Source organism: Agelaius tricolor, unplaced genomic scaffold (genome assembly GCF_023055355.1).
Source record: "Agelaius tricolor isolate 1412-34295 unplaced genomic scaffold, bAgeTri1.0.p SCAF_15, whole genome shotgun sequence".
In the NCBI taxonomy this organism is placed as follows: domain Eukaryota; kingdom Metazoa; phylum Chordata; class Aves; order Passeriformes; family Icteridae; genus Agelaius; species Agelaius tricolor.
In genome coordinates this window covers 19,982,290-20,008,366 of record NW_027269275.1, presented here as the reverse complement: position 1 = coordinate 20,008,366, position 26,077 = coordinate 19,982,290, and the positions used below count along the sequence as shown (strand labels likewise).

Sequence of the window (26,077 nt, the reverse complement as noted above, 5' to 3'; positions counted from 1 at the left end):
GCTCCCCGTGGGCACATGGAGCTCAGAATTCAGAAAGAAAGAAAGAAATGGGGGCTTCTGGTGCTTTCTTGTTGTTCTCTGGAGAATCAGGATTTAGGGCACTTCCAGTCAAAAGGGAAAAACCCACACATTTTTATTTCTGAAAAAAAGACAACTTCCATCTCTTTTCTCTGCACCAAACATTTTCAAACCTCCCCAAACACTCGATAAAAGGGGGAGATGTGGCAGTGCTGGCAGCTCCCAGGCCAGCAGCATCGTGTGTGTGCTCATTACATTGCCCAAATTATCCAGAGAGCTGCCCTGCAAGTTCTCACATCCCAGCTGAAAATGTTCAAGTATTTGACACTTCCTTTCAGACACTGTTCTTTATCAGCATCTCCCTTGCAATCACTTCTGAAGGCCTGTTTAAAATGTCACTTACCAAAGCTTCTTTTTAATGAAGACTCTGAATAATTAATTTCAACTGGAGAGATAAATGCAATAAAATTACATTTAGAAAGTCCTTAGCATTTTGCTCTTATTAAGTTTCTATCTGAAGAAAAAAATAAAAGCCTTAGCACTAAAAATTGGCATAAAATAAGGAATTGAGGGGGGTTGCTTTGTCTTAGGAATGTTCATTTTTATGGACTTGCTTGAAATTCTTTCTGATGTCCAATCTGGACCTCCCCAGGAGCAGCTTGAGGCTGCTCCCTCTCATCCTGTCCCTGCTCCCTGGGAGCAGAGCCCAATTCCCACCTGGCTGCACCCTCCTGGCAGGGACTTGTGGAGGATGATAAAGAATTTGCTTCCCCTGGAGATGTTCCAGTCCCTGTTTTCAGATTTATTTAGAAATCTGATGAATAGCCACAAAATAAAAAATGGAATTCGACATAAAATCAAAATATTGGGCCAAGCTGAAAAAAATCCATTAAAATTCATTAAAGCTAAGTGCATCCTTGGATTGTTCCCATTCCTTTCTTCAATCTCTCCATCTCTTTCTGAAGATGAAACTGCTTTAACCATTCCCTCTGTACTAAAAGACAGAGAACACAAAGGAGGAGGAGGAGAGCTTTGGATACTCCCTCAGACCCCAAGGGAAGCAATTTTGAGTGCTGCCAGTACTCAGGGGGAAGATGGAAGGAAAATATTCCAGGGGTCAGGGGGAGTTTCACAAACCCAGAGTGACTGCACAGCCCCAGAACTTTCCATTTGTGCTCACATATTCATTTCCCCACAAGCATTAGGACTTGGAGAGACTGGAGCAGCAATTTGCCTCTTCTTGGACACAACTCTCTAAAAAAATTTAAATGCATGCAACCTGCAGATATTTGGGAATTTTTTAATACAGTTTACTGAATAACCTGTCAAATTACAGGTGAAAATATTCCTAAAAAATAAACATACCAACTAATAACTGCATATTTAGCCTTTGATTTTTTTTTTTTAATAGAAAAGGCCAGTCTATATTTTGCATAAGGAAATTGCTGGCAAAGGTCATTTTCAGTATGGAAAATGTGTGAGTCAGATCTGATCATTCATCTTAAAGGCTGGGGTCCCATTGCCAATAACCTGCCAATCACCCAGAGTGCAGCCAGAGACAGAAAAGAACTTTTGGCAATGCCAGGACCATCCTCTCCTCTTCCCAGCTGAGCTTTCCATTTGGAGAGAGAGAAAAATCAGGCAGAAGGAATGAACTGACATTTCTCTCTTGCATGGGGATCAAAAGTGTTTCTCTAAAAAACTGAAAATGACTTGGAGTGAGATTTTCAGGCAGGTTCTTCCCTTTGTCCTCACTCCCATGCATCAGCTCATGGAGAAGGGTTAATGGGAAGAGGAGCTGGAATTCCTGCTGGAAAACTCTGCAGCCTAAAGGAAAGCCAGGCTGGAATAGAGCCCTTGAACTTTGCTATTTCCCAGTTTAAATTAAAATTTAAATGTACAGCTCATGTGTGGAGGAATATCACAGTTATCTCTAGCAGGGAGAAAATCTAAATATAACAAACATTTTTGTACAATGTGCTGTTTTCCTTATTTTATCCCTAGTTTATCTTGCACTAACACTCATGTTCATCCTTAACAACAGCCCCTTTTTAGATCTTTTCATCATTATTTAGGCAGATAATGTCCCAATGCTCCTTCCTCCTGATGGCCACCTGCTTCCTTTGCCTGCTGCTGACAGAGTTAAGGATCCCTATCCAAAGAGGAGAGAGAAAACCCACCCAGGATCTGCAGCAAAGCCACCAACTGGCACAGAATCCATGAAATGGCTTTGGGTTGATGCTCCAAAATGAACAAACCTGTCAACAAGCACACTGTGCACAGGCACCTCAAGAATTCCAATTTCAAGCCCCAAATTCATGGTCCAGGCACAGGCAACTGCCAAAAAAGCAGCAGTGGCCTCCATCATTTTCAGAGAGCTGAGGATTGAAAGTTCTCTTTGGATTCTGGACGTGCCCCAGAGCAAAGACCCCAGGAACAGCCCTGGAACAGGTCAGGCCAAAGTCCAGCAGGCAGGGCTGCAAAAACTCCTGGAGCTGAGAGCCCTGGAGCAATTTATAATAAAAGAGAAAGCAAATGCTGCTTTATCCAAACAATTTAAACACAGTCAGTGTCGGATTTTCAACTCAACTCAGTACAAATCAGAGATTTTCCAAGTTATAAAATCTATCTTTACCTACAGAGGAGCCTCTGGTTGGCTGGAGGCAGGAGAACATCAATTACTGGCTTTAAGATTAAATTAATTTTTTTTTAATTTAATTTTAATCCAATTTTTAAAGCTGTTAAACTCTCCTGGGGATTACTGTGCTCTGAGAAAAGCTAAACCCACCTGGAGAACCCAACTCCAAAATGACAACACCCATTTCCAAGGAGTTCATCAACTCAAACCCTCCTGTTCCCAAGCCAGGCTTGCTCCTCCAGGGATTTTCCACCACCTCGATGGGGACACAAATTATTTCAGATCTTGGTTTAAAAAAATACAACAAAATTTTAAAATCTCTTATCTTGAACACAGCTGAAACTGTAAAAATTAAGTGTGGTGACACAGGGACAAGGAATACTTTGCTTTTAAGAAATACACAAAACTAGGAAAAATAACAAAAAAGCAAGGAAAAAACCCCAAGAAAAATTACGAAAAAAAAAAATATAATAAAAAAGGAATAAAGAGAAAATATATAATTTTTTTAAAAATAAAAATGAAAAAAAAAATTTAAAAATATTTTTTAAAAGGAAAAATGGAAATAAACAGGGAGGGAAATAAACAGGGGGGGAAATACCCATCCAGGCAACGTGTGACATAACCAGGATTGAAAAGTGCTAGAAATTACATTAATTATCAGTCTTCTACTTTTGATTATGGCCAAGAAAAGGCCAGGTCATGCCATAACCAGCAGGTCAATACCACCCTTTTTGAAGATAAATGTACTCATAAAAATACAACAGCAGAGATATCTTGTTTTCAGCCAGTCTGGGAAGAAATTTACAGTTATTACCCTTCTTTGAGCCTTAACTTCCTGAGGCAGATAAGGAGCAGCACTGCAGCACGTGGAGATTGTGCTCAGTGGGAAATGAGGCAGCTGCCCTGACCCCCAGCAAGTTCCAGGAGTGAAATTATTGATTAAAATAGAAATTCTGCATGTTTAGAAAACACAGTTTGAATCAGGAGAAAGATCTGGAATCCTTCATTATACAATTAGTTACTTTGAGATGGTTTTTCTGATTTTCTGACAAATTCTGGTATCAGTAGAAGTCTGATTTAAGCACTAAATTCAATTTAGATTTAAGCACTCAAATCTTGGGGGTGGAGGAGGCAGTGCTATAAATTGGATTTCAAGATATTAATTACAGGAAATGAAGCCTCAGTGATCACCAGGTAACAAATAAATACAATTATCAGGTTCCTGTAAACACCCCTGAGCTCTTTCTGGGAGTTTGTAAATAACTCCCACCAGGTAATTCTGCTTTTCCAAGTTCCCAGCCAGCTCCGTGCCCTTGCCACCACCACAGACATTTTCCAGCCATTCCAAGGATGCTTGGAATGAAATTAGGGATTAAATCTCAAATTTCCAGATCCCCTGAGGGCACCCTAAAGAAATCCTGCTCTTCCCTTGGTATGAAAAACACAATTTCAGGAGTTATTGGGAGCAGATTTCCCGCTCATGGAACAAAGAGATGGAGCTCAAGATATGCAAAAATGTACAATTCCTAAAAAAAAAGGGGGGAAAAGACATTCCAAGGGTTTTTAGGGGTTTTTAGGGGTGGAAATGCAGCAGTTAAGGGGCAGCTGCTGCCAAGGACAGCAGATGGATCAGGGGCTCCAACCTCAGTGAGATCTGGGAGAGGTTCTGGAGCCACAAAGGGTGGGAAAGACCTCCAGGATCAGCAATTCCAACCTTTAGGGGTGGTTCATCCTTGGGAATCCTTCTATTGCTCCTTTCCATCCTGCTTCAAGTTAAACTGGGGCCCTGCAAACCCACTGAAAGAAAGAAATTATTTACTTTTCAAACTCGAGTGTTTGAAATGACTCTAAATTATTCTATGATTTGCTCAAAGCAAGACTGGCAGTTTTCACAATTTTTAAAAACAAAATTACTGCTTTAAACTGCTCTCAACTGGTACACAAATTATCCTGGGACACCACCTAAATATCTGTTCTTTCCAAACCCTGTCCCTTTAATCACTAATTGATTACCTGCTCTCCTCTTCATTTCTTTTCTGGCACTGGCAGAATTAACTCCCCAACCTACAGGAAAAGTTTCCAGGGTCTGCTTTTACTGCTGAATTTTCAAATTCCCAGTGTCTGCACCATTCAAAATATTTAAATTCTGCCAGGCTGGAACCCAAAAGGATAAATAAGGCTTTTCTGCCCCCTTCTGTTTATGGTCTGCTCAATAAATTAAATATATTGTGTGTAACACAGACTTTCACAACCCAGTGCTCTGCTTCACACTGATAAAGATTTGTAGAGTTTCACTGAACATTTTCCCATTTTACAACATCCATGAGGTAAAAACCTGCCTACTTTTATTAAATATAAGAATTTTTTAATTGTTTCTTTGGGCAGAAAGCAAAGATGAGCCCTACAAAGGCCTGAACCAAATCCCACTTCCTGCTCCTTTCCATTTATTCTTGGAATAATAATAATATATAACATATATATTATAATATCTTATATATTCTTATATAGTAATATTAATATTATTAATATATTTAGTGCTATATATATTCAATAATAATAACAATAATAATACTCCTGGCTGTGCTCATGGAGCCATGGAATTCAATGTTCTGCCTTCCCAGGAATTCATCTCATCACTGGGATTTGGCCAGCTTAACCCACATTTTAATAGGTTATAATTGATTTTTAAATGTTCTTAGACAGTAATTAAAGTGGCAAATGTCCCCCTAATCTGTGTCTAAATCCAAATCCTGTTTGATTCCCATGTATTCCTCTTTTTTTCCCTTCCCAGACACCCTTGCAATGAAAGGATGTTGATTTTAAATAGAATAAAATAGAATTAAATAGAACCAAAAGGATTCCCTAAGGTCTCTGACCCAAAGCAAATGTTTCAGCTGAGTGGCAATAAATCAACTGTTATCCACACGTGGCTAAGAGAGAACAGCAATCCTGCAAACCTCCCAAATTAAAGGGTTGCACATTTATCCTGAGCTAAGTTAACAGGGAAAATGCCCAATTTCCTAGCAAAAAAAAAGTAAAATATCAAACCCAGTAACACATCTGAAACCTGAGCTTTATCACCTAAAATCTGATTTTCAGTGCAAATTCTCTTTAAGAATTCAAAACCACCTCTTTTTAAAAGTTCATTTTGGTGGTTTAAGCCTGACAGGCACATTTGAAACAGCACCAGTGCAATTAAAAAGATCCAAACCACACTTTTTCCATCCTTTTCTCAGCCCTAAATCATCAGCTGCTACTTGCTCAGCTCTCAGTTGAATTATTGGAGTCTCAGAAATGATATTTCATCAGAAACCATTAACTTTAGAGAAGATGATATTGGACTCTCAGAAATGATATTTCATCAGAAACCATTAACTTTAGAGAAGCTGCAGTGGGGAGAAGGAATCCACAGTTCAAATCCTGGTCAGTCTGAGAAGTTGTATAAATGAATTCCACCCCCTCCATGCAGGAACTGCTGAACTCTGTAAAACCCAGCTGAAGGGATGCTGGTAAATCCTTGGTTTCAGCCCATAACTGACCTTTCCCCTGAAATGCTGCGAGTCAGACACTGCCTCCAATTTATCAACAAATCCTGGGCCCTTGGCTCCCCAATATCCAACACTCCTGGAATGTGAAATTCCACAAGAACTCTGCTGGGGGAGCTGATTAATGCAAGAGGCCACTTCCTCCTAATCCTGGGGGAATTTGGAATTCACAAAAATCCCAGCCCTTATTTTCAATAATCAGCTCGTTTTCAATAATCAACTGGTGTTGCTGATAAATCAAACAGATCACAGAAATCTTCTCCATGAAATCCACGTGGCCAGAAAGGCAAAATAAAATTAAACCTCAAGAGGTTGAGGCTGACACGTTTTGTGACAAATTAGGAGATTTTGGAAAGCACTGTTGTGTTTTCCAAGGAATTAAAGGGAATTAAAGATGTCAGGTTTTGGGAGGTTTTTTTTTTTTCCATTCCACTGCCAAAGAAACAACAGAACTCTGGATAAAGAAAAAGGAGCTGACAGATAATCTAATCATGCCTTATTTCATTTGTTCTGTTTATAAACTCCATTTTTGAGTGCAGGACAGAACTGTAATTTTCAGAGAAACTTCTCTACTGCACCTCAAGAAGGAATTTGGGGTTTTCACCACATATCCCAAGGCACAACAATTCCTGCAGGCTGCAACTGCTCAGTGCTGGCACGATGGTGACAGACACTGACTTCCCTCATGTACAAAACCACACAAAACACAATTCACAAACTCAACCTGAAAACAGAGCGTTCATACACAAATGATGTGTGGAAACCCCTTGATCTCTTTATCAGAACCGAAAAAAGGGGACTCCAAAGGCTGGAAAAGCAACAATTTTGTGGCCCAATCCACAAAATTATGAAAAACCATTCAAATTCTCACCCCCTAAACTGAAATTTCACTTCACCAAATTATTTTACTCAAAACCATCCAAATTTTACTTCCACTTCTTCTGTAGTCTTTAAAAATCTTGTGGTTCCAAACAGGATTTTTTAATTCACGAAGTGTTAATGATGATTTTCTCATTATCAATATTGACTCTGTTTCCCCACAGGGAGTGGAACCAAAATGAACGTGGAGAGAACAGACCCCAGACAATTGTGCCATTCTCCTGCAGCCCCTTCCTCCTCAATCCTCCAGGAAAACAGAATTCCACCTGGGAGAATCCCAGAACCCAAATATTCTAAAGAATTGTTGGTAATTATTTATGGAATTCCAAATAAACATTTGCTCCCGTGGCAGAGCCTGCTGACAGACAGGGAAAGGTTGGGAATTCCTCCATCCCAACAAGGACAAAAGTCCAGCTGTGGTTCTGTCCAAGCCTCCCAAAATTCACTTTTTGCACATTTGCTGCTGGGTGGGGCCCCAGGAAAGGCCAAGGATAAATAAAGGAGAAATAAACCTGGATTGCTGCAGAATTTCCTGCAAACCTGGGCAACTCCAAAGCTTCTCCAAATCAAACCCTGAGAGCTCATCCCAAATTCCTGACTCTGTACCTGACTCCCCTCTCAGCCCCAGGCACTGTGGGCTGTCTCCAGGGCTGAATCTGCTGCCAGGGAAATGTTTTTCCAGGCTGATTCATGGACCTGCACCTTGAAAAGAAACCCTTCACCCTGCCTGATCCTCTGCTCCTCAATCCATGCTTTGTTGCCAAATAAATCAATTAAAATCTTCCTGCAAATTCAGGGTCTTCAGAAGCAATTCCAAGAAGGAACAATTAGCTCTTAAATTGAGTTAAAACCAGCAAAAATCCTGAAGGTTCCCAATGTTAATTTATTTATCACTGAGTGAAATAAAAGGATATAAAGTGGTTTACATCCCCTAATGAGTTATAATATCAACTGCAGTGAACACAGGGAAGAGACTCAGCAGCCACTGCTCACTGATAAGGGCTGAGGAATTATTATTTCTTCTAAAAGTCTGGATTAGCATAGTGGGATAGTTTATTATAATCAGTAAAAATCCTCCTGATAAAAACGCAATTAGGTTGGCCAAGGGGTTTGTAACTCACAGAAAGAATAAATATATCGATATATATAAATTTAAAAAATAGAATTCTGGCTATTTTAGGGTTTATACACCAATACCTTGATTATATTTCTTTAGGTTTGTTTGTTTTCCTAAAGGTTTTATGGAGAAGCAAAAGTATTTTTGCTAAATCTAGAACAGTCCCCCTACAATTCATTCCACACCACATCCTCTGCTTTACAACCTCATTTAAGATCATCTCAGCTCTCAAGTTTGCATTATTTGACCCCAAACCCACTTATAAACAAGGAAACAATGAGCAGAAACACAGCTCTGGAATTTGGGGGATGTGGAGCCAGGGGGCTTTGCCAAATGGCAAATTGCAAAGTGGGTGGACAAGTCCTGTTCTCCAAATTCAATTCAATTGTTCTGCTGATTAAATTCAATGGTAAAACAAACATTTCAATGATCCACACCTACAAACACACAGCAAATTCAAACATCCCATCTGGTACAAAACTGCATCTGAGGATTAATTAGCCACATTAATTAGCCAATGTTCAACCCCCAACGAGTTTTGTTCAAGGACACCAGGATGGATTTTGGCTCATTAATTGAGTGCAATTAATCTACAGTTCCATTTACTACTGTCCCATTCTCATTAAAGACAAAAAAAGAAATGTTTTTATCTCTATACTTGTTGTCAATTACCCACAAATACATATGGAACAGAACCAGATGCTTGTGGTCTGTTTTTTAACTGTAGCAAAAAAAAACAGGCCCAGGAAAACACCTGAGCTCCATTTACCTCTGGATTTTCTCCATTTACATCTGAACACCTCCAGCCTGGCCTTGGGCACTTCCAGGGGTGCCACAGCACATACCATGATGTGGAAAAGCAACAATTTTATGGCCCAATCCACAAAATTATGGGAAACAATTCAAATTCTCACCCCCTAAACTGAAATTTCACTTCACCAAATTATTTTACTCAAAACCATCCAAATTTTACTTCCACTTCTTCTGTAGTCTTTAAAAATCTTGTGATTCCAGACAGAATTTTAAAATTTGATGACATACAGAGTACCAGCACACAATTCCAGAAAGCTTGAAGCATTCCCCATCCACAGTAAGACCATTCCTCACCAGAAGGCTTCAGGTGCCTGCCCCCACAGAGTAACAACCCTGCCACTTCAGAAGGCTGCAGCAGCTGCTCCTCCTGTCCTCCAGCCCAGCCTCTTATCCCCCCTGATGTTCATGTCCTGCTCCTGTGTGCCCTCTGTTCATGCCCTGCACTTGTGTGCCCTCAAATTCATGCCCTGCTCCTGTGTGCCCCTCACATTCATGCCCTGCTCCTGTGTGCCCTCAAATTCATGCCCTGCACCTGTGTGCCCTCTGTTCCCTCACATTCATGCCCTGCTCCTGTGTGCCCTCTGTTCATGCCCTGTCCCTGTCTGCCCTCACATTCATGCCCTGCACCTGTGTGCCCCTCACATTCATGCCCTGCTCCTGTGTGCCCTCTGCTCCCTCAAATTCACGCCCTGCCCCTGGGTGCCCTCACATTCATGCCCTGTCCCTGTGTGCCCTCTGCTCCCTGATGTTCATGCCCTGCACCTGTGTGCCCCTCAAATTCATGCCCTGCCCTGGGTGCCCTCTGCTCCCTCACATTCATGCCCTGCCCCTGTGTTCCCTCTGTTCATGCCCTGCCCCTGTGTTCCCTCTGTTCATGCCCTGCCCCTGGGTGCCCTCAAATTCATGCCCTGCTCCTGTGTGCCCTCTGTTCATGCCCTGCCCCTGTGTGCCCTCTGCTCCCTCCTGTTCATGCCCTGCCCCTGGGTGCCCTCTGCTCCCTCACATTCATGTCCTGTCCCTGGGTGCCCTCTGTTCATGCCCTGTCCCTGGATGCCCTCTGTTCATGCCCTGCCCCTGGGTGCCCTCTGCTCCCTGGTGGTTGCCCAGCACCCCTGGGCACTCCATGGCTCGTTGCTGTCAGTGCTGCTCTCCTGCTCCTCACACTGTGCCCACTTAGGGATGGCTGGGCCAGCCCCACTCCAATCACCACAAACTCAGTGCCTGCACAGGGGCAGCCACAGCTTCTCTCTCCCACCCTCCCAGGGAACAATTCCTTCCCAATCTCCCACCCAGTCCTGCCCTCTGGCAGTGGGAGCCATTCTCTGGGTCCTGTCCCTCCAACTCGTGTCCAAACTCCTTCCCCATCTTTCCTGCAGCTCTTTCAGGTCCTGGAAGGCCACACTGAGGTCACCCCAAAGCTTCTCCTGTCCAGGTGAACAATCCCACCTCTGCCAGCCTTTCTGCTCCACCCTCTGCTCATCCTCCATCCTCTGGGCTCTGTCCAGCAGCTCCAGGTCCCTGCTGTGCTGGGGCAGCTCTGCAGGTGGGGTCTCACCTGAGGGGCAGAATCAAGGCCAGCCCCCACCCACCAGCACCTCCAGCTCATGGATTCCCACAGGCCAAATTCTCAGCCAGGATCCTGAATTTACTGGATTTATTCCCATTTTTTCCCAAGAGCTGCTCTCCTGGCAGTGCAGCACCATCTTCCCTGACAGCCTTTAATAACCACAACTTTTTGTTACAGCAGCAAACCCAGCGTGAGTTTGGTGGCAGGAGGAGGAGAAGGAGGCTGGAGAATCCTATTCCTGTGGAGAATCTGAAAATCCCTACCCCAAACTTATGGGAAGCTCTGCCTTCTGTGATGGATGGGGAAGAGGGAAGGATACAGAGCTGGTACAATGGAACAGCCTTTAATTGGAAACAATCAACAAGTGATAAAGGGATTTATGGATGAAAGACAGGGAATTCAGGGAAACATTCTGTCCCTGTGCAAATGGAGTGTCCCCAGTGCCAAATTCAACACATCCAGCCCTATTTTCTCTCGAGTCCCACAGGCCACAGTCAGCTCCAGCACAAAAAGCCCTCAGTGCTCTCCTGGCATCACACCTCTGATAATGTGCAACTTCAGACCAACAGCAACAAATATTTGGGGCAGAGATTCCTGTTTTCTTCAAAACTTTTATCTAAATGATGGTGTCAGACTAGCTGAGGAGCTGTCAGCAAAAATCTGTAACCCAAACCAAAAGATGAAGTACAATCAACAGCCAGGACAGATTTCTGATGGTTGCAGAGATTTAAAAACAAACCAAACCAAACCAAGCAGCTCAAGTCTGACAAATTCCTTCAGAAACTCAAAATAGTACAATTTACAGAGGAAAGCATTCACTGAGCATGAATTAATAGGGTCCCAAAGGGGCTGTGGGTTCCTGAAAAGGTTTCTGAAGCCTCTTTTGCACAAACCACAGCTCATGCACAAGAACTTGGAGATCTCTAAATTAACGACAAAACATTCAGCCAAGATTTCAAGAAGGCTCTTGAAGAAACAATTATTGAGAAAAGAGTATTTAGCAAAAGCCCTGGTGTAAAACTCTGGTTGCTCCCTCTGTGATCCAAGTCCTTACTGCATGTACTTTGTGTCTGTTATTACACAGCTCAGCTGTAAGTGATCTTTTCAGTGTATGAAGCCCTCAAAAGCAGAGGGAAAAGCAGACACAGCACCTGCTTAAAAGAAAAATTAAATGCCTGCACACCTTTGTAATGGAGAGTAAAAAGTAGTTATTCAGAGCAGTATGAAGTGTTTTCCAGCTATAAAAAAATGAAAAAGGAGGAAGAAGTGTTGGAGAAAAGAGTCTTTTGTTAAGCAGATTTCTCTGGCTGGGATCACCTCGATGATAAGATGACAGACACATCAAGATTTAAGTACTTAAAACCACATATGGGGAGTGAGACACAAAGGGACTGCAGGTCAAGCCTGATCTTTCAGCAAAGTGCATTAGATTGTTCAACAGACTTTCCACCTCCAGCTTCTAACTCCAAAAAAAGCAGAGATACTTTTCTAGCAGGATTCTTTTGCAAACAAGTTCATAAAATACAGTCCATTGTACTTCTGGTGAAGAGAAGTAAAATGAGAAGCAATTAGAATGATGATGAACTCATTAAGTCAAAACAGCTATAAATAAAAGCAGAGCAAGTCTCAAAAACCTGTCTGAAAGAGCTGCTGAGGCTTTTCCAGGGGATGGATGAAGGAGTCTGGTTTAAGTCAGGATGAAATGTGGGAAGAGCTGCAAACTGTCCCTGGACCAGCATCTGCTTCTGAGTAACATCCCAAAACTGCTACAAAAATTACCTTCAAGAAGATAAATGAAACTCTACCTCCACCAGCAGCCTCTTGCCAGCTGCACAGGGAGCAGGAATGTCCAGCTCCTGGATTTGGGGGTTTTTAGGGCACTGGGCAGTGCTGTGTCCTTACCATCGGACTTTATTGCAGGTCTGGGTGGCGCCCAGCGGGGACCCGGCCACCATGGGCACCTGGATGGGGCTGTGCTGCTTGTTCATGACCAGGTCCAGCTTCTCCTCCAGGGACTTGCAGGTGGCCTCCAGGGCCAGCAGCTTGGCCTCGATGCTGTCCAGCCTCAGGCATATGGTCTGGTTGATGGAGTACAGGAACGACTGCGGAGGGAGGAGAAGAACCCGCATTGAAAACGCTCCCGCCTCATCCCCACTCCCGAGGAAGCTCCAGACAAACGTGACTGGGAAGCAATCCTAAAGGAACTCACAGCCTGTCTAGTGACAAAATCCACCCCTGATGACATCCAGGAGCGTTTCAGCAGGCTCACATTCTTCCAGATCTTTATTTGGGAGCCAAAAGCAGCCCAGCCAAAGCCATTTTCACCTAAGCACTTTGTCAGGATGATTTCATCCGCTGCAAAATCGTTTCTAATGACTTGCCAAAGCCTTGCAGCCCACATGTGAAAACAAAAGGATTATAAATCTCTGGATGCATCCTCCTGGATAAAGTTAGTAAGTTTTTTTCCTGCCCAAACAGATAAATTGCAGTGGAAATTGTATCAACACAAAAAATCTTGGAGACAATTAATGCCACTCACTTCAGCTTCCTGCTGAACAGCAAATCAAGAAAAGCAAATAAATAAAATCTGTTTTGCTAAGCAATCTTTTTGAAAAGAAAACATATTCCACTTGGGTTCTCCTGGGAAAACAGGCCATTGGAGGGAAGAGCTGCACTCTGTGTGCTTTGCAAACAGCAGCTGTGCCATCTTGTGGCCCTGCAGTCACTGAGCTCCCCAAACTCCTCCTTCACACAGCTCCAGCTCTGGGATCGCCCCAAAAATACAGAATTACACAGGACAGTGCCTGTGGCACTGAAATACTCATCAGGTACTCACACTCCAGGGCAAAAACCAACCCTAAATCACAGCAGGGTGACTCCTGAGCTCCTCAGCCAGAATCACATGTGAATTATCTATCAGGATAATGCTGTGAGCTTCAAATAATAACTTCAAACATGCTGAAAGTATCTACAAATTGTAACACAAATACATCCTCAAGTTCATCTCTTTTTGGTCAATTTAATTTACTTTATCAAAAAATGTCCCAGTACTGAGGTTTTGGGGCAATTAATTCTGGTGATATTTTACATTACATCTGAAATTCTTGGTACTAATTCTACACTGCAAAAATTAGACAATTATCCAGATTTTTAAATTTGTGCCTAAAAATGCACAAGTGTATAGCAGAATAATTCCAGTATTAAGTATAAACAGTTTATTTTACATTCTTGTAATAACTTCCCCTAAACTGAATTGGCATTAAACTGAAACCCAGGGAAGGACATGAAATAACCTTAATAGAGGGATCCTGGCAGTTGATTTCTATCCTCTGACGTTTCAGGGCAGGCTCCACATCATCATCTGCCACTTCATGGTTCTCCAGCACAACTGCAAAGGAAACAAGAAGTTTTTTTGTATTGCCAGAGTTTAGAGCCTGAGAGGACAAAGCTCAAATTAAAAATACAGTAAGTGGAGAAAACAAAAGCCTGTACATTTAATTAAGATATTTAATGTGCTCTTTGACACTTGCTTGGGGTTTCTCTCAAATCTCTGACAGTGGTGATGGGACCAGGTTTGAGTTCCTCTACCAAGCAAAGACTTTTGAAGGACTGGCAGGTCTCAGTTTCTCCTCCAACTCTTTGGAACCATTTCTGAGTGACTTTTTCATTTTGTATCAGAAAAGCAATTTTTTGGCCTGCGTCTCTCATTTCCATTACTGCTCTTACTTGCAATAGCCACAGAGGACCAACATCTCAATAGATTTTCACTCAGGAAGTCAATTTCTGAGCAAGTGATATCCAAATATTTGCTTTCAGAAGTGTTTTTCTATTTGACTGTCCAAAGAATTTTAATAATGGATGAGACAAAGTGTCTTACACATAAAACAATTCCTAATGGATGGGGAACAGTTCCCATTGGAGGAAAAGCCTAAACCATGGAGAAAAACAAGACTGCAGGAGTATTTCATTGTTTTGGGGGTTAGTCTACCCCTCCACAAAAAAAAAACAAACAGGCAATAAAGCCTTTAAGAGAAAAGTGAAATAAATAAAATAATCTGATCAAAAGGGTTTGGAGATACACAGTGAAGCTCTGGAAATCATGGGACATGGGCTTCAAAAGCACCTTTTGGAATAAAACCCTGGTTGGTATTTTAAAGAAAAGCTCAGCAGTGACTTCCAGTTCATGGGCACTGCTGGAAATCTCTTCCTACCTGGATTATCAGGAGTCAGGTCCTCCACAGCAATCTGAACCACATCAGCCAAATCCTGCTCTGACATCATTCAGAACCTGCAGCAAAACCCCTCAGGCACCACTGCAGCTCCCCAGGGCAGAGCTGGCCCAGGCATGCACTCCTGCAAAACAGCAGCAAGGACAGGGTTAATGTTTGTGAAACAGCTCAGGCAGCATCAACACCTGCAGCTGTTCATTCTCCTTTTATCAACAATTCAGAGAAATGACCAAGCTCCAAAGGGATTTTCCAGTGGCATCCACAGTTCAGCTCCTGCAGGAGGAACCTCCCTGCCCCAGGGCTGAGGCAGGAGCTGAAGCTTTCCTTGCTCTTCGTTGCACATTCCCAGGGATAGGGAGAACTTTCAGGTTCACACTCTCAAAGCTCCCAAAGCTCCCATCCACACCAGGTTTGCAAGAACTGCAAATTCTGAATCTTAACAGGCCTCTAAAATCTTCCTAAACTCAGTGAGAACCAGGAGTTTCCTCACACCTTGTTACAATTAAAGTAAAACTTGACTTTTTTCTTCAGGATGAACTTGCCTGGTTTTTCTACAGCTCAGTTCTGATGAAACCTTTTTCGGGATATGGTCCTGATTTTAAAGTCAAAATATTTCTCAGCCTTGCTGCCCTGGAATTCTCAGTCCAGGTTATTTATTAGTGTTTTAAGAGAAACCTTCAACCTGTAAAATTGAAATAAAATCGCTGCAATCTCTCCTAGCTGTGCTTTCTCCCATTTTACAAAGGGCTAGACAACAAATACCAAGAGATCAGTGGATTTTTTTTTTCCTCTTTTAACCTAGAGTAATAAACACTGAAGAGATAAATGGAGATTTACTGATGAAAATGATAATTCATCCATTAACACGGACATGGAATCAAATCCAACTATGTACAAGGATTTTCCTCTCCCACTTGAGCCCAAGAAATCCATCAGGCCAGACGTGGAGAGGATAAATTTTTAGGAGAGCAACAAAACCTAGAGAAGGATTCTGAGGAGGCCTCCCCACATCTCCCAACTGTTTACCCAAAATACCAGCACTGCCAGCACTGAGTCACTTGAAATTCTGCTCATGGTGAAAGAGTTTTGGGCCAGCACAGAGTGTGGCAGCAAGCCCAAAAACCCTGGCAGTCCTTCTGTGCTCGTGGATGCCATTTTGGCAAGGGAAATTTGCCATTTCTGAGAAGCGCTGGTGCCCAGCCAGGCTGAGCAGAACAAAGCAGCTGAGCTGATCCATCCTGTCACACATGGCCTGCACCAGGAGAGCCCTGCCTCGGCTTCAGGGGACACATCCACCACTGCAAGCACCAAAAAAGGCCAAATTAGAACAAATTAGAACTGTTTAAAAGCTTCTTATTTGCAGGAGTCACTGTAATTCACTTGGTTATTACAGGACCCACTGATGCTGCACGTATTGCATTGAAACCACTCAGAGCAACAGATTTCTCCTCTGAAGGAATTGCAATAATTGTGTTGCAATTAAATTGTAATAAATGTATAAATCCACTTTAATACTTCACATATCTAGCACAAAAAATCCTGAGTTTGAAGGGACCCACATGGATCATCCAACTCCTGGCCCTGCATAGACAACTCAATGCCTTCAAACTTAAATTTAAAAATCACTAAATTCAATTTTTCTTCAAATTATTTCCTGTTTCCAACACCCATTGTCCACCTCTCACAGGACACAGGCTGAAATGCTCAACTTCACCTCAGGGATACCCAAATATTCTGTCCCAGAGTCTTTAAAGAAGGGCACAACCACCAACCTACAGCTGGCAGAGCAGCTACAGCACACACAGAGAAATGTGTGTTCATAACATCAGTATTTACTTCAATTTAAATGAATTTTATTCCAATCTCACTAAGTCAGACACAACTTGGAAGAAATCAACCACAATTCTGCCTTTTCAAAGCCAGGACAAAATTCCCTTCTGCTGCCATCCTGGATCAAAACATAAAGGGGGAAACAAATAAATACAAACAAAATAACAAATAAATGAATTAGGATTAGGAAAGTCCAAGGAAGCTGCAGCCACTGCAGTTCTCACACCTTGAATAAAGAGTCCCTCTCCCAGTTTCACCATTTCCATTTCTAACAGTAAATTTTACTGGTGGGATGACCTTGCTTTAGAGCCAAGGGGAAAAGCCTGATCAAATTCAACAGGATGAGAGTTAGAGGAGTTTATCAGCTTCCAAAAGCTTCAGTCAACAAATCCAGAGTAACTTTGCCATTATGGTTTCCATGTACTTTACTCAGTGAAGTATTTACCAGTTTTCCTCACGTAAAACACTTTTTTTCTTGAAATTTCCTCTATATTCCCCCTTTTTTTCCACCTTCTGTCTGAACCTCTAGTCCCCATTAAATCTAAATTAAGTGTATGTACATTGGCATCGGGCCACCAGTGCTGAACTATTCCCAGGAACAAATTTTCAGTTATAAAAAAGAAATATTAACAGAAAGCCAGGAAGCTGGGGATAAACCACAGCAGGGCCAAGGAACGTGCCCACTTCTCCTCCCCAAGCAGCACATGGAAGTTGGATCAACACAGGAATATTTTATGGTCACTTTGCCCCTGTCTGGGAGAGGAGATGGGGAGGAAGGTTCTACCAGGCAGTGGAAAATATTCCATGAAAGGAGTTCCTGGCCAGCCAGGCTCACACCAATTCCAGCCCAGGGCTTTTGGTGGATCTATGCTGCATTTTTGGATTCTCCCAGAGAATTTCAGGGGCTCCTCCAACTCTAAAAGTGTGGAACAGGTTATGGTGTGTCCTGGAGGGATTTCCTCCCCCCTCCACTCCCAATTCCTTGGGTGCCTCCAAAGGGGCCAGCCTGAATCCACGAGGTTCCACAGGGCCCTTGGGTCACAACAACCCCTGGAACTCCAGGCTGGAAAGCTGGGAAGGGACTGGGGCTGAACAGGAGCCCAGGTGTGCCAGAGGCCACTGGCACCTGGCATGGCCACAGCCCCAGGGCAGGGACTGTCCCCTGTGCTGGGCATGGCTGAGGCCACACCTGGGCTCTGGTCAGGTTTGGGCTCCTCCAGAGCAGACACTGAGGGGCTGGAGTGTGTCCAGGGAGGGGAATGGAGCTGGGAAAGGGCTGGAGAATCCTGAGGGAGCTGGGAAGGGAATGGAGGATCCTGAGGGATCTGGGAAGGGGCTGGAGGATCCTGAGGGAGCTGGGAAGGGGCTCAGGAGGATCCTGAGGAAGCTGGGAAGGGGCTCAGGAGAATCCTGAGGAAGCTGGGAAGGGGCTCAGGAGAATCCTGAGGGAGCTGGGAAGGGAATGGAGAATCCTGAGGAAGCTGGGAAGGGAATGGAGAATCCTGAGGAAGCTGGGAAGGGAATGGAGGATCCTGAGGGAGCTGAGGGGGCTCAGCCTGGAGCAAAGGAGGCTCAGGGGGCCCTCCTGGCTCTGCACAGCTCCTGCCAGGAGGGGACAGGGAACAGGGACAGGAGCAGAGGGAACGGCCTCAGGCTGGGCCAGGGCAGGCTCAGGTCCAACATCAGCAGGAATTTCCCCATGGAAAGGGGGGTCAGGGATTGGAACTGCCCAGGGAGGGTTGCAGTGCCCATCCCTGGAGGTGTCCCAGCAATTCCTGAGGTGGCACTCGGTGCTCTGGGTGGGGACAAGGTGGGGATGGGGCACAGCTGATCCCAGAGCTCCTTCCACCCTCAATAACCAATTCTGTGAAATCCCAGGTTCCCCAAACATTTTAACCCCTCAGAGCTCCTACAGCCCATTACCAGAGCAGCTCTTCCACTACCCCACCTTTCCCCACCCCAGGCCAGAGCCCACTTTGTTCCTCTGATTCAATAATCCCAGCAGACACCTGCTGGATAAATGAAACTACAACTAAAAATCATCTCATTTTCCCTTAAAAATGGGAGCAAAAAGCCTTGAGTATCCCCATAAGCACTTGCCTGGAAGTGGCTCCAGTACTGGAATACTCAAAAAAAAAACCTCATCACAGACAACTAAAGATATAAATTTAAAGCTGATTAGATAAATTACATTAAATATCTCTGCCAATACTCTTACTCAGAATTGATACACTTAACACAGAATTCAATCAGCCTTTGTTTAATTAAGTAAATTAATATTTGTAAGCAACTAAATTAAATTCACCTGAATTCCAGATTAGCTTTTCCACACACAAGTTTAATGTAATTTAATTAATCTATTTTAAAACATTAATTCTGAATAATTCTTCTGAGCAGTCCCTTGTAAACAAAGCTATTTACTGAAATATCTGATGGCTTTCCCTGGTCACGGGGCAGCATTCCAAAGTGGATAATCAAACCCATCCAATGCCTTGTTAACACAGGAGAACATGCACAAACCAGAAACCTTCTCTCATATTAATTAGCAAGGGTAAACATCATCTTTTAAAAAACCCAAACACATTCCAAAGCTCTGCTTGGAGTGTGGAATTGCACTGCTCTGGCTGGAGCAGCTGAGCTCTCTTGGACATTTCCCAGTGCTATTGATAAATGAAAATCATCCCTCAGATTCCAACTTGCACTGTGGCAAATGTTGCTGCTGCTTGTGTGGGAAAAGCTGGGAAATGCCATTTCCCTCTGCCCAGCCCCAGAGCCTCAAATGTTCTTCCTCTTCTTCATTCCACTCTTCCCTCTTATCGATTAAAGGCATTGCTCAAAAATGGAATTTCTGTTCCAAAAATCTGTATCCAACCACACTTGGAATCATGGAATTGGTGGGGTGAGAAGGGGCATTGAGGCTCATCCCATTCCAGCCCAGGGACACCTCCCACTATCCCATGTCAGGGATCCAGGGGCAGCCTCAGCTGCTCTGGGAAATCACCCCAGGGCCTCAGCACCCTCATTCCTTCCCCACATCCCATCTGTCCCTGTCCATGGAAAACCATTCCCCTCAAATGAATTTAATTCATTAATTGAGCCCATTTTCTAAGCCAAAAGTCCTTATCCTGCAAAAACTCTGATTTAGTGAGACTTCCCAAGGTTTTCCACAGCAGGTGAACACAAAGCCCAGCCCAGTGACAGGAATGAAGCCAGCACAGGCCAGGGCTGATCTCCAGGAGCAGAGGAATGACCTCAAGCTGCACAGGGATTATGGTATAAACATCATCCACGCTCTCCAGGGAAGATGCAGAGGACAAAATACTCATTAATTTGGTTTTTATTTAAATCCCTGAGGTCTCATCCCTGCAGGGAAATAGCCCAGAGGGGCACTGAGCTGTCTCTGGGCATGGAATGATCCCCTCTAACTGCACCTGGGAAGCAAAGGACAGGATCCCAGCAAAGCAGCAGCCCAAGAACAGGACAGGACTGGCCCTGGGAAGGTCTCCAGGAACAAGAATCCCCCTCTGGAGACCCCAAACCCCTGGCACAGCTGGGACCCCCCTGGAGGGTCCTGGGGAACAACCTCTGGAGCAGCTCCAAGGAATGTTGGGATAATTCCACACATGAAGTTACTCCCAGGAGCTACAAAGCTCAGGACACAACAATTCTCATTTCAGTCTCTCTGTGACTTGCAGCAATTCTCTAACCCAGAGCCTGGCTTTTCCTCCATGATAAAATCACCTTGGTTGGCAGCTGGAACGGAACCTTCCTGCACCAATCCCCAATTCCCAAAAAAGCCACACCAGTGCAAATGGAACACAACAAAAAGCAACAATTTAAGAGCATGCAGGGCTCAAAGCACCATAAATCCAAGAGCCTCCTCTGAGCCCCAGCTCTCTGCAGCCCATCTCAATGTGAATTAAAACTCATTTTTAGGAGGAAGAGATCAGATTTACACTTCCTTCTTACTACCCGAAAGTACAAACGAGAATAATTTTTCTTAGCATCTGTTTGGCTGTCACCCTTATCCTCAATCCACCTTAAAAGGCAAGGAAAAACATTGTGTTTCAATTAAATTTCATAGTGAAACCACACAAACATTTCAGTTTAACAGCTTAAAAATGAGTGTAATAGTAGACAAGCAGCTTTGATTCAGCCAAAGATCAGGAAAAATGTCTGTTTTCCCAAAAAAAATATGACAGAAATATTCCCTATCTGGGAAAATCAGGACACCAGCCACAACATTCTGGAGATGGATATATCAAAGAAATATCACTCACAGAGGTAATATATAGTGATGGACTCCAGTGCAAGTGGTAAAATTCAGCTAGCAACCAAAAAAAGGAAATGGTTGCTCCAGGAATAAAGGAGCTGGAAGCTGTGGAGTAGAAAACCTCCCAGGGAGGCAGAAATTCTCAAGAATTACCACGAAAGCTCCCATTATTACTTTTGGTTTATTGTTTTGCCTTCAGAAATATTTGCTTTTTAGGTTGTTTTTTTTTTTTGTTCCACCTGGTACAAAGCCCTGTTTTGCTTGGATGTCTTTTCCCAACTCTTCTAAGCCTGGCACCAATCCTAACCCAACACCCAACAAATAACCCAGGAATGCCTTCCCTGCTCCCCGGTGTCCTCGCAGGCCCAGGAATGGCCGTGGGTGGTCACAGGGAGCAGGAATTCCAGCCCCAATTCCCTGTGGATCTTGTACAAACCCCCCTGCACAGCCCGGCTGGGATTGTTCCCCAGGAGCTGGGCAGGAAATGTCCACACGTGGCCCAGCTCTGCTCTCAGGTGCCCGCACACACTCTCAGAGCCTGAATTCAATTTACAGCCCTTTAATCCCGCTGAACTCAGCGGCCACCCCCGGGCGAGGAGCTCTAAATGCCTGCAGACTGCAGGCCTGAAGGCAGGGGCTGGAATTCCGGGTCCCGGGGGGATTATTCCCGACAGGGATCATTCACACCAGGCACAATTTGTAAGAGTTCGCTGAAAAGCAGCAAATGGGAGAGCAGACCTGCCCAGACGGCAAATCCCGTCCCGTTGTTTTCTTGGTTTCAGCCACTAGATGGAGGATTTTAATTGGGAACAGCTCAAAAAATCCTGTAAGGACTCCCAGGGCAGGTTTAGGTGGAGATCAGGGGAAGGTTCTTCCCCCTGAGGGTGCTGGGCACTGCCAGAGCCGCAGGAGAGGTTGGACAGCGCTGCCGGGGATGCCCAGGGTGGGGATTTGGGGATGGCCTGGACTGCAGGAACCCTATGGGTCCTTCCAGCTCAGGGTATTCCATTATTCCAGGAAATTCAAACTTCCAGGATTAGTTTCATCCACTTTCCACCACCCCAGGGACAGCCACAATTCCCTGGGAATCCGTGCCAGGGCTCCCCACCCACAGGGAGGAATTCATTCCCAATATTCCACTTATCCCTCTTCTCTAGGGCCATTCTCTCTTGGCCTGCCAGCTTACCTTTAGCAACAAGAGAGAATAATAGTAATAATAATAATTTATAGTTTTTTCTCGTTTTTTCCTAACATGTGCACTGCTAGTCCTCAATACACTGGAAAATGTTTCTGATCCAGCAATTCCAAAGGAGACAAGAACAGCCCCCAGTGTTGGCACAGGCTGCTGCTACTACAAAAACGCAGGAAAGCCAACATCAAATACAACCTGCTCACTCCAAAGTCTTCTAATGGATTTTCCTGCTGCAGGCATCAAGGAAAAAAACCTTTCCAGCTGCCAAACCAGACCTTGCACTGCTGTATAACAGAGAGATAGCAGGAGGTTCAAATTCTTGCAAAAAAAAAAATAATGAAGAGCATCATTTCAGTAGAACACGAATTGAGCAGTTTTTTCAAAATCTGAGTTATTTTCATAGGATTACTGAGGGTGAAAAAGAGCTCTGGGATCGTGGAGTTCACTCTGTGCCCCATCCCCACCTTGTCCCAGCCCAGAGCACTGAGTGCCACCTCAGGAATTGCTGGGACACCTGCAGGGATGGGCACTGCAACCCTCCCTGGGCAGTTCCAATCCATGACCCCCCTTTCCATGGGGAAATTCCTGCTGATGTCCGACCTGAGCCTGTTCCCTGTGCTCCTGTCCCTGCTGGTCCCTGAGCACAGCCCAACCTCCCATCCTGCCTCCAAATATTGAATTTTCATTTACACCGCCTGATCCTGGCTTGGCAGCTGCCCTCCCTGTAGTGAAAATTCCCAGCTAAATTCAGCTTTAAGCTGCCCAGAGTTTCAGTTCAGGGGGTGCTAGAGAAGATCAGGTTGATCTGTCTATACCTGAGGAGCAGAGATGGGAACTCCCCACTGCCATCAATTCCCTCCATTCTTCTCCATGGTAAAACTCAGATTTTCAGAGGTTTGAACTGAAAATATTCTTCCCTGAAGTGCTCTAAAGTCAGGGGTTACAAACAGGAAGCAACATCAAATGATTCTGTTCAACAGACACCACCACAAATTATTTTATTTCAAGTCCCACATACCAAGGGTGTGATGAAGTTAAACCTTTTGTATGTTTTTCAGTCTAACTGGTTGCAAAATTCACTATTTTCCAGCACCTTTAAAAACCTAAACCTGCAAGGAAACAAGTGGTTTATGTGACTGTGAAGACATTTTATTCCTTTTATTTTACTTGGGAAAGAAAAAAAAAAAAAGGTGATTAGCCTCTCAATGATATGGATAAGAAAAAAAATCAGGTTATTTCATCTGTCAATAACCAAATATGGAGTTTCAATCTAAAGGAAATCAACCTGTGACCAAAATTTTATTGGCAAAGTTCTGCATACAAAGACATTTTGTGGCTCTAAATCCAACCTGGCTTTGCTCTGTCTCCTCCTACTAGTGGCTCAATCCCAGCAACTCCAATTCCAAGGAAAGAGATGAAAACCCTGGAATTCTGACACAATGAAGGAAAACCCTGGAATTCTGACACAATGAAGGAAAACCCTGGAATTCTGGCACAATAAAGCTGTGTGTTGTTCCTGCACCTACAAAGCTTTCCAGGATGAGGGGGAAGCTCAAGAGAAAACCAGAGGCAAACTCAAGCCCTGGCAAACAGGAGCCTCTCCCTGGAATTCCCTGGGTGTGAATCCCTTGGGACACCCCAGCTCCTTCCCAAGCCAAGGGAAATCCACAATCAGCAGCTCTGAGCTGTGACTAAACCTCGTTTTCCTCACCTGATTGCCCAAAATTGCAGAGAAAGGATGGTAAAAGCAGCAAAGGCAGGAAAGGAGCCCTTTTCCAAACTTATTTCTTGGAGCAGGTGCCTCTGGAAGCTGCAGCTGTGAGCATTGCTAATTAGCACCAGGCCCTTAATGGTTTTATTAAATGACTCTGGATGTTATTAATCAATTAGTTCTTTAAAGGAACCTTAATTAACACCTGCTCTGGAACCACACAACTTTCACATGGCTGGGTGACTCAGACAGAAAACTCAGCTGTAGGAGAGATGATAAATTGAAAAAACAAAGTTCTAAAATGTTTGTGGCCTCTGGAGAAGATGGGATGTTTCCCAAAACCAACCTCTATCTTTTTATTCTGTCAGTAAATTAATTAATCTTTCTTCCTAACATCTATTACTGAAAAGGGAACTACTTCCATTTATTGGTGGGAAAATTTGCTCAGTTTCAGAATCAAAGTCTTGTTATGCTGGTGCATTTCCATAAACAACTACTTAATATATATATAAATATATATACAAAAACTTCCTAACAGAGAAAACCCTCTGGTTCAAGAGCCACTACTATGAAATTCTGACACTTTTTTGTTTGATATTTTAAAATCTTGGTTGAAATATTTAAAGTTATAAAAATATCAGGTTTGCCTCTTGATATCTTGGTATCTATAGGGCACCACACCTCAGATAACCTCATACAGAAGGCAAGAAAGTACCAAAAATCACTCGAAAATACCACTTTAAAGCTGCTTCCACCAAAGCAATCTCTCAGTTGCTAATAACCCTTGTTTACTTCAAAAAGTCTTCCCTGGAGAGCTCCAAAAATAAACTGATCCATAAACTATCTGTGCCATAGCAGGATAAAATGACTATATTTGGTGAAGTACACAACTTGCCACTGTGGATGGATTTAAAAATAAAACAAAAAAAAAAAAAAAGCGGGGGGGGGGGGCGGGTGGGGGAGAGAAAAAGGAGTCAACACTTGAATTGCAAATAAGGGTATCGGGATACCGAGTGTGTTCAGAGAATCCTGGAATAGTTTGGGTGGGAAGGGACTTTAAAGCTCATCTCGTTCCACCCCTGCCATGGCAGGGACACCTTCCAACATCCCCGGCTGCTGCGAGCCCTGTCCAGCCTGGCCTTGGGCACTGCCAGGGATGCAGGGGCAGCTCCAGGGAAAGCTGTGCCAGAGCCTCAGCACCCGCACAGGGCAGAATTCCGGCTCAAGATCGCATGGAAAGCACTCAATGTCAAACAGCTGGCTGGCATGAAGAGGACACAAAACACCAACCCTGCTATGGGTGTGGAAAACCCTGCCAGGCACTGAATGAGCACACACGGGGCTGTGCCCGGACCCTGCTGCACCACAGCCCCAAACACATCCCGGGGGGACAGCGGGACACCGAGCCCAGCACTGGGGAGCCCGGCAAGGGGTGAGCCCCGGAGCGGAGCGGGAAGAGCCAAACCTTTGGGTGGAAGGGACCTCAAAGCTGATCCCGTTCCAGCCCTGCCATGGCACGGACACCTTCCACCATCCCAGGCTGCTGCGAGCCCTGTCCAGCCTGGCCTTGGGCACTGCCAGGGATCCAGGGGCAGCCCCAGCTTCTCCGGGCACCCCGTGCCGGGGCCTCAGCGCCCTCACCGGGAGGATTTGCTCCCCGATATCGAACCACGGGTGACCCCCATGAGAGCGATGGGGGGAGGCGGAGGGGGGCGCGCGGCCCCCCCGCCTCGGCCGCTCCCTCCCCGCCGGCTCGCGGCCCGGGGAGCGCCGAGGGTGCGCGGTGTGTGCTCGGTGTCCCCGTGCGGGGCCGTGCGGGCGGCCGGGGGGTGGCCGCGTAGCGGAGGCTCCCGCCCGCGGGGCGCCGCGTTACCGTGTGAGGCGGGCGCCGAGTTCTCGTGGTGTTTTGTGCGGCGGCTGCGATAATGGCGTCCTTCCTCGCGAGAGATCCGGCCCGGGGCCCCGCGCCGCGCACGCGCCGCGCCCGTGCGCGCGATGCCCCCGCCCTTCCCCGCCGAGGCGCCGCAGCGGGGACCGGACTACGAGTCCCAGAGGGCAGCGCGCGCGCCCCCGCAGGAGCACGCCGGGACCTGTAGTACGCGCGGGGTGGCGCGGGGCGTGCCGGGAAGTGTAGTCAGGGAGTCACGGAATCACAGGGTCACTGAGGGTGGGAGAGAGCTCCGGGATCACCGAGTCCCACCTGTGATCAATCCCCACCTTGTCCCCACCCAGAGCACCGAGTGCCACCTCAGGAATTGCTGGGAC

General features: G+C 44.9%; 1 protein-coding gene across 3 annotated transcripts in view; it reads right to left on the bottom strand.

Moving 5' to 3' along the window:
• BANP (BTG3 associated nuclear protein) overlaps window positions 1-25,804 on the bottom strand; it is a 113,769-nt gene extending 87,965 nt beyond the window's left edge. For all 3 annotated transcript variants that reach the window (XM_071440816.1, XM_071440817.1, XM_071440818.1), the window contains exons 1-4: window positions 25,686-25,804; window positions 14,789-14,930; window positions 13,871-13,965; window positions 12,480-12,679 (exon numbers count right to left, since the gene is read on the bottom strand). In XM_071440816.1, the coding sequence (XP_071296917.1) occupies window positions 12,480-12,679; window positions 13,871-13,965; window positions 14,789-14,858 (365 nt within the window). In that variant the 5' untranslated portion in view covers window positions 14,859-14,930; window positions 25,686-25,804. The remainder of the gene's footprint in view (window positions 1-12,479; window positions 12,680-13,870; window positions 13,966-14,788; window positions 14,931-25,685) is intronic.
• Between the last annotated feature and the right edge of the window lie 273 nt (window positions 25,805-26,077).